This window comes from Pelodiscus sinensis, chromosome 3 (genome assembly GCF_052426305.1).
Source record: "Pelodiscus sinensis isolate ZL-2025 chromosome 3, ASM5242630v1, whole genome shotgun sequence".
NCBI lineage: Eukaryota > Metazoa > Chordata > Testudines > Trionychidae > Pelodiscus > Pelodiscus sinensis.
Window position 1 is genome coordinate 77070752 of NC_143054.1, and position 12930 is coordinate 77083681.

The 12930-nt window shown below is 42.2% G+C and overlaps 1 protein-coding gene across 1 annotated transcript in view; it reads right to left on the minus strand.

Moving 5' to 3' along the window:
* The window catches only part of PREP (prolyl endopeptidase), a 164892-nt gene that overhangs the window by 114002 nt on the left and 37960 nt on the right, over nucleotides 1-12930 (minus strand). Inside the window, exon 7 of the mRNA XM_006118459.5 lies at nucleotides 7229-7334. Within this exon, the coding sequence (XP_006118521.1) occupies nucleotides 7229-7334 (106 nt within the window). The remainder of the gene's footprint in view (nucleotides 1-7228; nucleotides 7335-12930) is intronic.

Below are 12930 nucleotides of genomic sequence, written 5' to 3' on the forward strand. Positions count from 1 at the left end.
TGAAAAGCCTCGTGAAAATCTTTGAGTTAAGTTTAGAGGTGGGAGCAACAAGGGTGATGCTGTGGTTGGTGTCTGCTATAGACCACCAGATCAGACAGATGAAGTAGACAAGGCTTTCTTCAGACAACTAAGAGAAGCTTCCAGATCACAGGCCCTAGTTCTCATGAGGGACTTTAATCGCCCTGACATCTGTTGAGAGAACAATACAGCAGTACATAGACAATCCAAGAAGTTTTTGGAGAATGTTGAGGACAACTTCCTGGTACAAGTGCTGAAGGAACCAACCAGGGGCCATGCACAGCTTGACCTGCTGCTCACAAACAGGGAGGAATTAGATGTGGGTGGTAAGTTGGGAAGCAGTGATCATGAGATGGTTGGTTTCAGGATCCCGACGAAAGGAAGAAAGAAGAGCAGCAAAATACACGCTCTGGACTTCAGAAAAGCAGACTTTGACTCCCTCGGGGAAGTGATGGGCAGGATTCCCTGGGATGGATAAGGTCAGCTCCCAGACTACTGCACTAGGCAACACAGTATGAGGAGGAGGTGGAAAGCCCTTGGTGGAGAAAACAGGTTAAGAGCTATTTAGAAAAGTTAGACATACACAAATCCATGGGGCCGGATCTAATACATCCAAGGGTGCTGAGGGAGTTGGCAGATGTCATTGCTGAGCCTTTGGCGACCGGAGGAAGCCCTGAACGATTGAAAACAACTGGAAAAAAGCAAATGGAAAAGGCTGCATAGTTATTTCTCTTCTTCCCTTCTTAAATAGCTTTATCTTTAATTGTATTGTTCCTCTAATCCTTCCACTCCAGTAGTGCTGCCAGTATCAGCACCCAGTAGCCCTCTTCTGATGATTGTTCCTGCATTTTTCCCCATGCTGCCTGTGCCCTGTAATATGCCCTCCCTTAGCTGCCCAGCAAGACTGCTACTGCTGCCTTCTCATTGAAATTCAGCTGGAAGACTTACCTCGCTGTGATGAGTACAAGTGATAAAGGTTTGATGGAGAGCTGGGAAGCAATTGGTCATTGTAGGAGAACAGTCTGCTCCTCTAGAGGGCCAACATGCCCCGGGCCAGTCAGCTCAGTTCACTTAGCCTTGCCTTACCCTACCCCACTAGGACAGGCTGTGTGGGGGACCAAATGAGGAAAGCCCCGCAGTTGAAGACTGGCTGGAGAGGAGAACAGATGGGCTGTTCCAATATGTGGCGAGAAGCCAGGCTTGAGCTAGGAACTGGCAGAATGCCACAGCCTGTCAGATGCCTTTGGAAAGAGGGTAGACCTGAACCAGATGGTTGTTTAAAACATAGCCCAGGAGCTTGAAGTTTGACGACAGCCTCTCTCATGGTCTCTAGAGCCCACTTATGAGGAACAGTGTTGAATTCTGACCCCAGTAGAACCAAGGACTCTCTTGTTTTGGCATCGTGTTAGACTTGCACTAATGACTGTGTTAGGCCAGAAGGGGGTGAACACTTTAAAGTGAGAACCCACATCTTAACAAAGTATTAATATTTTGTTATTGTAAGGCATGTTCCTGCAATTACTGAATATAATGCTTTTCTACTCTGAGTCGTGATATAGTTGCATTTTAAGTGCCAGCAGGATCAATCATGTATTCATTAAAGTATCTACATATTACAAATATACAAGATTCAGCAGAGGGGGGCTCCCCAGACAGATAAGCTGAATCTCTAGCCTGCGTCTTTGAATATTATCTTGATCCTGAATAAGGAATCAGTAATGCACAAAGTAGTATGTTGATATTTTACTGTATTCTAAATTGCTTTAATAAAAAGTTTGAATATCTGTAGTACGTGTGCAACATTTGCTGTCCTCTGAATCAGTGGCTGTTTTAATGAGATAATTTGCATATTTTATCAACTCAGTCACTTCACACTTAAGCTCCTTCAGGACTCTTGGATGTATACCATCTGGGTTTGTTGACTTATTGCTTTTTAAATTATCCTTGCTCCAGAATCTCCTTCTGGCACCTCAGGCTCTGAGAGTAGTTCATCTTTATTACTAGGAAAAAAGCAGGTCAGAGGTAAGTATCTTACCCAACAACCTTGGTGATAAAGATGGATGCAAAAAATAACATCAGTTAACTTCTCAGCAACATTCTTCAATTGCTCCTTTTAATCGCTGATGACCCAGTGGATCTACCCACCAATTTTTTGCAAGCTTTGTGCTTCTCATATATTTAGAAAATCTTAACTTTCAGGCCATGTCTACACTACAGATAAAATCAAAGCAGCCGCTGTCGATCTTCCAGGGTTCGAATTAGTGGGTCTAGTGAAGACAGCTAATTCAAAGTTCTCCCAACAATGCCGGGAGTCCTCCTCCTACAAGGAGTAAGGGAAGTTGAAGGGAGTGTGTTCCCTTCAATTTCCCATAGTGTGGGTAGAGCTAAATTTCAACTTAAAATATTTCAACTTAAGCTACACAATTAATGTAGCTGACTTTATCCCATAGTGTAGACCAAAGGTCAGAAATGTCTTTAGACATCATATTCAGAATGTTAAATTATTTTAACATCATTTCTAACCCTAAAGACAAAGATGTAAAGGAAAAAATCTAGGATGACTTTTTGTGAGGTAGGGTGGGGAGGGGATATTATTTTAAGTGACATCCATAATCTAGAGGGAACTAAAATTAAATTCTAGAATAAACAATGGATGAAATTTTGACTTCAATGAAGTTGATGGCAAAATTTCCATGGACTTCAGTGGAGCCACAATTTCACCTTGTGTTGATTCATTATAAGTTGAAATGATTCTGAAGTTTCCCATTGCATATTATTTTGGGGGGCTACAGTGAAGTAAAAGGGGATGCTTATTTTGTGAATATAAACAAAATTTTGCAAATTCTGTGAATGACACTCTCAGTTCCTTAAATATAGCTAAAGAAAATATTCCTTTGTCTTCTTGTTGTTAGCAATTAAAATGGCCAGAAACTCTGGCAAAAGGTGACATACAAAAGGTGAAATCTGGGTGGAGCAGGAATGACTACGCAAATATAAGTTGAGGTAAGGGTCAATTCAAGGCATGTCTTTTGTCTGCAATAGTGTTTTCTTTTAAAGCTGAGGGTGTATCTAGACTACAGGTTTTTTTTGGAAAAACTGACATTTTTCCAAAAAAACTTCACTTACATCCACACTGCTATTGCGTTCTTTCGAAAGAAAATCAGAAGAACAGAGTGTTTTTTTCGACATTGGTAAACCTCATTCTATGAGGAAGAATGCCTTTTCCAAAAGAGCTCTTTCAGAAAAAGGCATGTGTGGATGGGGAAGAGGGCGTTTTTCGAAAGAGGCCTCAAGGAAAAAGCACAGGTGCCCTGGTGGCCACTCCATCCAGAGTAATCACAGCTTAAATGTGAGATAGTGTTCATATTGAATGGATGCTATCTTTCAAAAAAGCAAATTGTTTTTTCGATGCACTTTGGCAGTGTGGACACTCTCTTTCGGAAGAAGTTTTTTTGGAAGATCTCTTTGAGAAAAGCTTCTTCTGAAAGAAACCTACAGTCTAGACCAGTGGTGCTCGACCCCTAGAGCCGGGAAAATTTTTGTTGTGGAAAAAAAAACCCACCACATTTTATTGTGGCCCCTTTAATTTAAAGTGCCGGTCCGCTCCCCTGCCGCTCCCCCCCCCCACCCCGCTCTCTGGTCTAGACATACCCTGAGAAAACTCCGTAGGGAAGAATCCTGCAGGAAATCTGGGGACTAGGGGTGGAAACAACAAATGTATCCACAAATTCAAATGAGATACAGATTCAGTGTCCTTATATACAGATCACAACTCTATTGTAATAGCAGGATTTCTTCTTCCTTAAAATATTTCAAATGTTTAAATCACTTTCTTGTCGGAATATGTAAAAGTAAAGGTTACACTGATTATTCTTCATTTCTATTTATTTTTGTTATGTTGGCACCTCAGGACATCCGTCCAGTATCGAATCATAAAAGAATTGTACAAACAACCCAAAATGTGTTTTCCCCCGAAGAACTCGCAGTGTAAGATCGGCAGGAGCCTTAACTAAGCCAAATATGAATGATAACTTGTAGAATGTAACTTCTTGAATCATATGGTTGCAAGAGATTTCATGCAAGAGAGCTCATCGAGTCCAGCTCTCTGCCCAACCCAATTAAATCATCTCAGCCGGGACTTTGTCAAGCCAGGACTTGAAAACCTCTAAAGGTGAAGATTCTACAACCCCCCTTAGACTCTGCACTTGTCTTTGTTGAACTTCATCAGATTTCTTTTGGCCCAATCCTCCAATTTGTCTAGGCAACTCTGGACCCTATCCCTACCCTCCAATGTATCCATCTCTCCCCCTAGCTTAGTGACATCTGAAAACTTGCTGAGGATGCAATCCATCAATAAACATGTTGAACAAAGCTGGCCTTAGAACCAATCATTGAGACACTCCACTTGACACCGACCACCAACCAGACATCAAGCCGTTGATCACTACCCATTGAGTCCAACAATCTAGCCAGCTTTCTATCCATCTTACAGTCCATTTATCCAATCCATACTCCCTTAACTTGCTGGCAAGAATACTGTGGGAGACTGTATCAAAAGCTTTGCTCAAGTCAAGGTATATCATGTCCACTCCCTTTCCCATGTCCACAGAGCCAGTCACTTAATCATAGAAGGCAATCACTTGCCCTTGGTGAATCCATGCTGACTATTCCTGATCATTTTCCTCTCTTCCAAGTACTTCATAATGGATTCCCTCCATGATTTTTCCAGGGACTGAGGAACAGCTGACTGATCTGTAATGTCTTGGATTGTCCTCCTTCCTTTTTTTCAAGATGGGCACTACATTTGCCTTTTTCCTACATTTGCCCCCACCCCCGACCTGCTAGAAATCCCAGGCCAGATTGCATAATCACTCCAACTGGCGCAAGCCGGGAGTTTGAGACCATAGGAATAACAGCATTTTTGCCCCTCCCCAGAAACTAATAGGAAAGGAATGGAAGTTCCTGTAACACCGTGGTAGTCAGGTTCATGCAGGTTTAGTGGACTAGGACACATTTATTGTGACTCCATTAACAAACGATCCTTTCATTATTCGAGAAGTTCTCATTTATGAGTTCATGATTTTTGTATCTTGTAACTTAGACAAGCAAAGTGGGATTATATATGTTATTGCTTGCATGCAAGCACATGTTCAACCTGACTCTAAGGAAGAGGTGACAAAAGGTTAAACTACATTCTAAGTTTCACTTCACACATAGCTATACGGAATACAAACGTCATTAGCCTGTGTGCTCTTGTGAGTTGCCATAGCAGTACTTTCTATAAGGTTGTGTGTTGTGTTTGGTTTGTGGTAGGAGGGATGATGAGGAGAAGAGGAAGGAAGGTACTTTGTATGTTGTTTCAGTATCCCCATCATCTGCTTCTTGAGTTTAAATGACAAACTATAAGATTTGCTGTTTAGCAAAACTGTCTCCACTGTACCCAGCACTTTCATTTTCAGAATATTTTACAGTGGCTTTGTGTTTGTAAAGAACCTATCTGTGTAGCTCCACTTTGTTTTCATTGGGCCTGCTATCCTATAGCTATCCCAAGTATAAGAGTTCTCATTAAACAGCTACTGAGCTCTCCAAGACTATATTACAGGGGCACATTGACAGCAGTTAGAAAGCACTGAATATAGAGTACCCACATGTTCAATGAATATTCCTGTTGGAAAGGAGCTGTTAAGAATTAGCTACCCTATTTACTAAGGATGTTAAAAAGTGTTTTGGGTTTTTTGCAATTGTGTAACTGCTGAAATTCTCAGTGGTTACATGTTTACATAAGGGGGGCCAGCACTGGCTCCCACAGAGCCACCACCCCTCCTCTCCTGAGCTGCTGCTTCTAATACACTGTGGAGCCATGCTGCCCCGCCACCGTGTGTAAATGTGTAACTGCTTTGATATAGTGACGGGGGGAAGGGGCAAGTGGCTCTGTGGGAGCCAGTGCTCATAGGGAGCCCACTTAAAAATCAGCTCCCTACGAGCAATGGCTTCCGCCTGCTCCCCCATCTCACACACTGCTGCCTCTGATACAGAGGGACCAGCATGAGGGAGGCAGAGGAGCTTGTGTGTAACTGTTTATCTGTATACACTACTACATCCCTACAATTTACTTTAGCATTACTTAGCACCAGCACATGAAGTATATAAATGGAACAAATTTCAGCAATATTCAGGAAGTTCAAACTATTTAGTTTTGCTTATCAGCTAAGCTGAACAACACGTGTGTCAATTAAGGGATGCCCCAAGAATCATGCAGCATAGTAACAGCAATGACTGATAAACCAAAATCAAAATACAGCCTATACTCCATTGTTTCTACATAGTACCAATCATCATAATGTCCTCCTAGTATTCTGTTTACGTGCACAAATGCAATTTTCCTTATTCTCAGACATTCAATTAGCTGTTGTACATTTTATTCAGTTTGCCTATAAATTTCTAATTCAACACAACACGAATCCAACAGACCAAAGATGCGCTTGTTATGCTCTGGCCAGTGAGCATATTCTATGAAGGTTATGCCTAATGCTCTGGAAGTATCAAAAATATTGGACAATAAAACTACAAACATAAAGAGATTAGAATGTCCAGCTATACACAGAACAGACATACAAAGTTCAGGGAAGTAATGTGTCTTTTTTTAACTCATCTGAGTGGCTAGAAATTAAGATGAATAAATCTGTTATTATATAAACAATAACTATGCTAATCCACCTATAATGTATAAGAACTATCCCTTAGTATAGTAATCATATAACTCTTCAAAGTTCTGAGTAACAATTACTACAATTATCTCTAGGGATGAAACTATAATACAAAGTAAATATTTTGTGACTATACCTATAGAGCTAAAGAATTAAAATACTTTTACTGATAACGTACAAAGAAAAAAAAGTTATTCCCAAGTCAGTTTTGACAATGAACATTAAAGTTGGAGTTTAGATGCACCTCAGAATTCTGACATGGAGAAATAATCCAATTGTTTTTAAACACCTTGGAAAAAAATATCAGCAGTCTTTAAAACCAAATCAAACTATGAATGCATGTTTATGTTTATCATCCTTTTAGATATATAAATAAAAAATGAGGTGACCATCCTTGATGTTAAACAGAAGAAACTGAAATTCAGCTATGCATTCTTTTTTCTAGTGGACACGGGGAAACAAAATCTAAAGAAGGGAAGGATGAAAGGAAAAGAAAAACTTACCAGTTATACCATTTGATTCCATCTGTAGATCACAATACCACAGCCTGTTCACTGGATCACATCCTTCTCGTATGGATAGTAAGACATACTGACCATCATCAGATACCTACAAGAAATGATAAAAAGTTATGAACAGACAAGGATATTTATCAAGTGAGCCATCCTCTGTTGCTCTTTTTGGAACCATGTTATACTTTTTGCCTTCACAACATCTTCTGGAAATGAGCTCCACAGGCTGACTGTGAATTGTGTGAAACAGTATTTCCTTTTGTTTGTTTTAAACCTGATGTCTATTAATTTAATTTGATGACCCCTAGTTCTTGTGTTATTGGAAGAGGCAAATAACACTTCCCTATTCACTTTCTCTGATTTTATAGATCTCTATCATATCCCTCTTTAGTTGTCTCTTATCCAAGCTCAACAGTCTCAGTGTTTTTAATCTCTCCTCATATGGAACTACTTTAATACACTTTATCTTTTTCATTGCCCTTCTCTGAATCTTTTCCAATTATAATATGTATATTTTTGAGTTGGAGTGACCAGAACTGCATATAATGGCATTCTATATTTTCCTCTGTTACATAACACTTTCTGAATGGTTCCTAACACTGTTAGCTTTTTTGACTGCCACTGCACATTCTGCAGATGTTTACAGAGAACTATCCATGATGACTTGAAGATAGTGTGGCTATGCTAAATATGGAACATCTGGTAAAATTACTTATATTCAAGTGAGTTCAATAGCAATCAATCAGGACTATACAGAACAAATAGTTTAAATAACTTCAAGTTGACTGAGCCACTTTAAAAAGAAATACTGTGTAGCTAGAGTCTTTATTTACCTTCTTATCTTTAAACGTCACACAGGGAAAGGTGACATGCTCCCACTCCCAAACACCTATTTCACATAGGGGAATGGCCAACTAAGTCCCCTGCTTGGTGCTTTCTGCCTTCTGCATCTGGCTGGGCCCCCGAGATGGTCCTGCCTCTCGTGATACCTCATGCTGTACCTTCCTGAAGCAACACACAAGGAGGCACACAGGATTATAACTCTAATCCTCCCCAGATTTCTGCCAGAGCTCACACCCAGAATGTGGCCAGCAGAAGCCTTTCAGCACATTCGCCTGTGATTGGAAGCACCTTGTCCCATCTTGTCTACACAGTGTTGAAAGGAAGCTAAAACCTCCAGGCTGCTGCTGGCCGCTCACATAACGCAGCCACCTCCTGTCCCCTGGCTACAGTGTAGGTAGGAAGGGGTTAAGTCCTAAGCATGCATTGTACACTGCAGGACCAGGGAACCTGGCCAAGAGGTGGCTCAGCAGATGAGGTGCCCAGGGTACATCGCAGCCTGGTGCTCCCTGGCAGCAGGGGAGGATGCTAAGCTGCAGCCTGGGAGCTGCTGTGAAGCCTGAGGGGTTGGATGTAAGCAGACTGGGAATCATTCCCCTCTGCCCTACCACCCTGGAGCTTGGCTCCTCCTTGCCAGTGTCCCAGGTCAGAGAGTCTTGAGCTTTCCCAGGGCACCAGCCCAGCCAGAGGCAGTAGAGGAAGGAAGGAGCCTGCCTTCCAAGTTGTTGGTGAGGTAAGCGCTCTGAGCAGGGGTGGGCTTTCCGCACACTGCTGGGAGTAGGATTAGCCCCACTGGGGGCATATGGAAGAGCACTAGGACTGCTGTGTATCAAGAGGCAAAGCAGGGAGAGCACAGCAAAAAGGGGGAACATGAACAGTGCCAATGAATGGGCAGCAGAGGTGATGCATAACCATCTGGCACCTGCCTGCACTCACCAACCACACCAGTGAAAAACAGACCAGCAAATGGAGTGGCCAACCCCACACGCTGCAGCTTTGATCTATCACCAGCCTTATGCATCCACTCCCATTGTCAGCCATTGGAACCCCCACTCACTGCCAGTGGATGGGCAGCTGGGAAGCAGGAATCCATCCAGCAGCAGGCCCCCACAAGTACTGATTAGGAGGCAGAACAGAAAATATGGGACAATTTGCCAATTGTTATGAAAAAGTCGGGACATGTGCAGGAGGACTTAAATACAGGACCGTCCCTTTAAAAACAGTATGTCTTGTCACTCTACTCCACAATCTCTTTCTTTAAAAACGATAATAGCTAATTTAGAACCTATCACTTTGTATGTATAGTTGGAAAAAAAATCCCAATGTGCATTACTTTGAATTTATCAACAATGAATTTCATTTGCCATTTTGTTGTCCAGACACCCGGTTTTGTGAAATCCCTTTGTAACTCTTTGCAGTTTGCTTTAGATTTAAGCATACTGAGCAATTTTCTATCATCTACAATTTTTGTAGTTTCACTTTCAACCCCCTTTTCCAGATATTTATTTATATGTTGAACTGACAGAACCCAGGACAGATTCTGGACCGTGATATTTACCCCTCTCTGTTATGAAAACTGTATAATTCCACCCTTTGTTTCCTATCTCTTAACTAGTTCCAAGTGATGAGAGGACCTTCTCTCTTGTCCCATGACAGCCTACTTTGCTTAAGAGATTTTGGTGAGGGACTAGGCCCAAATACAATATATCAACTGGATCGCTCTGATCCATAGGCTTGTTGACTCATTCAAAGACATTTTAACAGGTAGGTGAGGCATGATTTTCCTCTACAAAAGTTATGCTGACTCTTTCCAACATATTGTAGTCATACATGTCTGATAATTCTGTTCTTTGCTATAGTTTCAACCTATTTACCAGATACTGAAATTAGGTTTATTGGGGTCTTATTGCCTCTGGAGCCTTTTTTAGAAAATCAGCACTACATTAGCTATCCAGTCACATGGTATACAGACTGATTTAAGAAGGAGAAACTTGAATTTTAATTGTAATAAGATAGTGAAACAACAAAGATATTTTAAGAAGGGCTGCATATGGTTATAGCCCTGGGATACAGAGAAAACACTTGTAACAGAACTTTGGTCACACTGAGTATCAGCAAGGTTTATTTGTTATTCTTGATTTTAAAAGATGATGTTGAATGAAGCCTTCGGGAGAGAGAGAAGTATCAAAGAGGACACCAAGCTATTGAGCCTGTAACAAAGGGAAAAGGGTGGAATTGTTATGCAGAAAGAAGCGAGACCAAGGTTTGAGAAGAAAGATTACTTTATAGTATGACATGTTGAATTTCAATTAGGAAAAGAATTCTCATTAGTATTTATGGGATGGCTATCGGATCAAGAAAGCATTATAATAAAATTAAACTCTGAAAATTAAGAATATATCAAATCCAGAACTTATTCAGATTAAAAAATTATCTAGAGTCGCTACAGAATTAACTATACAACGTTGTAATATAGCAGCTAGTGTGCAAGACTCTCAGTTTCCTGTGGGTAACCTCTATGCAGCTGCCACCATGAAGGGGGAAATAATAGTAGTGTTTCATTCCTCTATGGCACTGTTATTCTCAGATCTTAGACTGCTTTAGAAAAGGGTGGTAAGCAGCTTTATTTTTGTTTGACGTTTTAAAAAGCTTGTATCTAGATAGCCATATAGGGTATTTCGTTTCTTGTGCAAAGCAGCAAACAGTATTCAGTGACTGAAGATGACTTTTATTAATCCTGCAATTCTGCTAAACTTCTCAGATTTACTGGACTCTAGTAGTTTAAAAATTAATTAAAAGCAGCACCAGGTTACTTCTCCCTAACCACAAATGTGTAAAATTTAAAATACAGTGTAGTACTGTCCCAAAGAATTAATGTAACTAATTATCTGATATTAAAACTTGATGAAAATGTCATTAATTTCTCTTCTCCAGAAAGTTAGAATTTCATAACGGTCAAGTTCACATAAAACTATTATGCAGTTAATACTGCAACAATGGAACTGGCAGACCCATACTGAACATGCTTAACAGGAACCATTCAAAATCAATTAAATAATAAAATAAAGGTCTGATATAATTTCATAAAATTCCCAAAGCCCCCCAAAACAACATTTCTGGTATTCTATTCATTAATGAAAAGTACCCATTTTCTTTACTGATATTGAACAATAGTGTTTTAGTCAAATCGAGTAATGAATCATACATGTTTTCACCAAAGATGAAAAAAAATTAGAGGGAACATTGTCCCAAAACTGTTTTCCATTTCACGCGGCATACAACGACATACAGAAAATCCCATTGAAATCAATGGTGCTCTGTGGAGATAAGTGTGAAGCCACACAAACCTAATCACTGAATGTGGGTCTTTGGTGCCTAAAGTTATGCAAATATTAGCATTAGATTTAAGTGCATGCCTAAATATAAATGTACTATGATTGTCAGAAGTGTTTAGCACTTTCCACACTTCTGACTCAACTGAAATTTTTGGATGGTCAGCACTCAATCTCCCTGCTTTGCATTCTAAACATGATCTCATTTGTGTTTCATACACAGAAACATGTAGTCTATCCCATATTCCATGCATTTGGGCACTTATTCATTCTTAACACTGCTAAGGTGACAGTTAAGGTTTAGACCTCCAAAGCTAAAAAGCATGGGTCCTTAAAGCAGTGGTCACGAATCAGTACCTCAGGATCTACTGGTAGATCTTGGAGCCTCTGACAGGTGATCCTAACTGGTTTGGCGAAGATGTTATCAAGCGCAGCACTTCAGGTGCCTCCCACCTCCCCTCCAGATTGATGCACATCTCCTGCCTTGGAGTTGTCTCCTCAGGAACCTCCTACTTGCTTGTAGGGCAGGGGAAGGAGAATAGGGAGCGCTGTTGTCAAGGGTGCCCCCTCTCCCTTCCTGTATCCTATCTCCACAGAGCAGAGAGGGGCAGAGCAGGACCTGGGATAGAGTTTGCTGGCTGCTTTTGGGAGTGGAGCCGGGCCAGGGCAGTGGTGAGCCTAACTTAGCCTCCCTGAACTACCAACCAGGAGCCACATGAGGTAAGCAGTGCCCAGCTGGCACCCACATCCCGGAGCCCTATTGCAGTCATGAACCCCCTCCTACAGCCTAAGTCCCTGCCCTAGTCCCGAGAACCTCTGCATCCAAACACCCTCCCAGAGTCTGCACCTAGAACCTCCTCCAGCACCCTCTGCCTGCCCCAAGATCAGCGCAGAGCTCCTCTCACACTCCAAATCCCTTAATCCAAGATCAGAGCCTGCACACCAATCCTCTGCCCTTGCCTGGTGAAAGTGTTCTTACATACAGATTCAACTTAAGAACCCCAGGCGTCCCCAAGTCAGCTGCTGCTGAAACTGATCAGTGGCTGATTCCAGGAAGCCCGGGGCAGAGCAACTCTGCCTCGGGCTTCCTGTAGTCAGCGCTAGTCAGTTTCAGCAGCGGCTGACTTGGGGACGCCTGGGGCAGAGCAGCTTGGGTGCTGCTGGGTTGCTCCAGTAGCGCCGCTCCTCGGCGCTACTGGACCAACCCAGTGGCACCCAAGCTGCTCTGCCCCAGGCGTCCTAATTTGCTGAAATTGACCAGCAGTGGCTGAATCAGGACGCCTGGGGCAGAGCAGCTGGGGTACTGCCCGGTTGGTCCAGTAGCGCCCAGAGCAGCGCTATGGGACCAACTGGCAGCGCCCCAGCTGCTGTACCACGGGCGTCCGGAGCAAAGCTGCGGAGCACTGGGGCAGCGGGACAGCCCAGACGCGGGACAGCCCAGACGCGCCGCGGCTGTCCTGCTGCCCGCGTTCTTCACGGCTTTGCTCCCCGTCTCTCTGGTCTGCTGGTCTCCAGCAGACC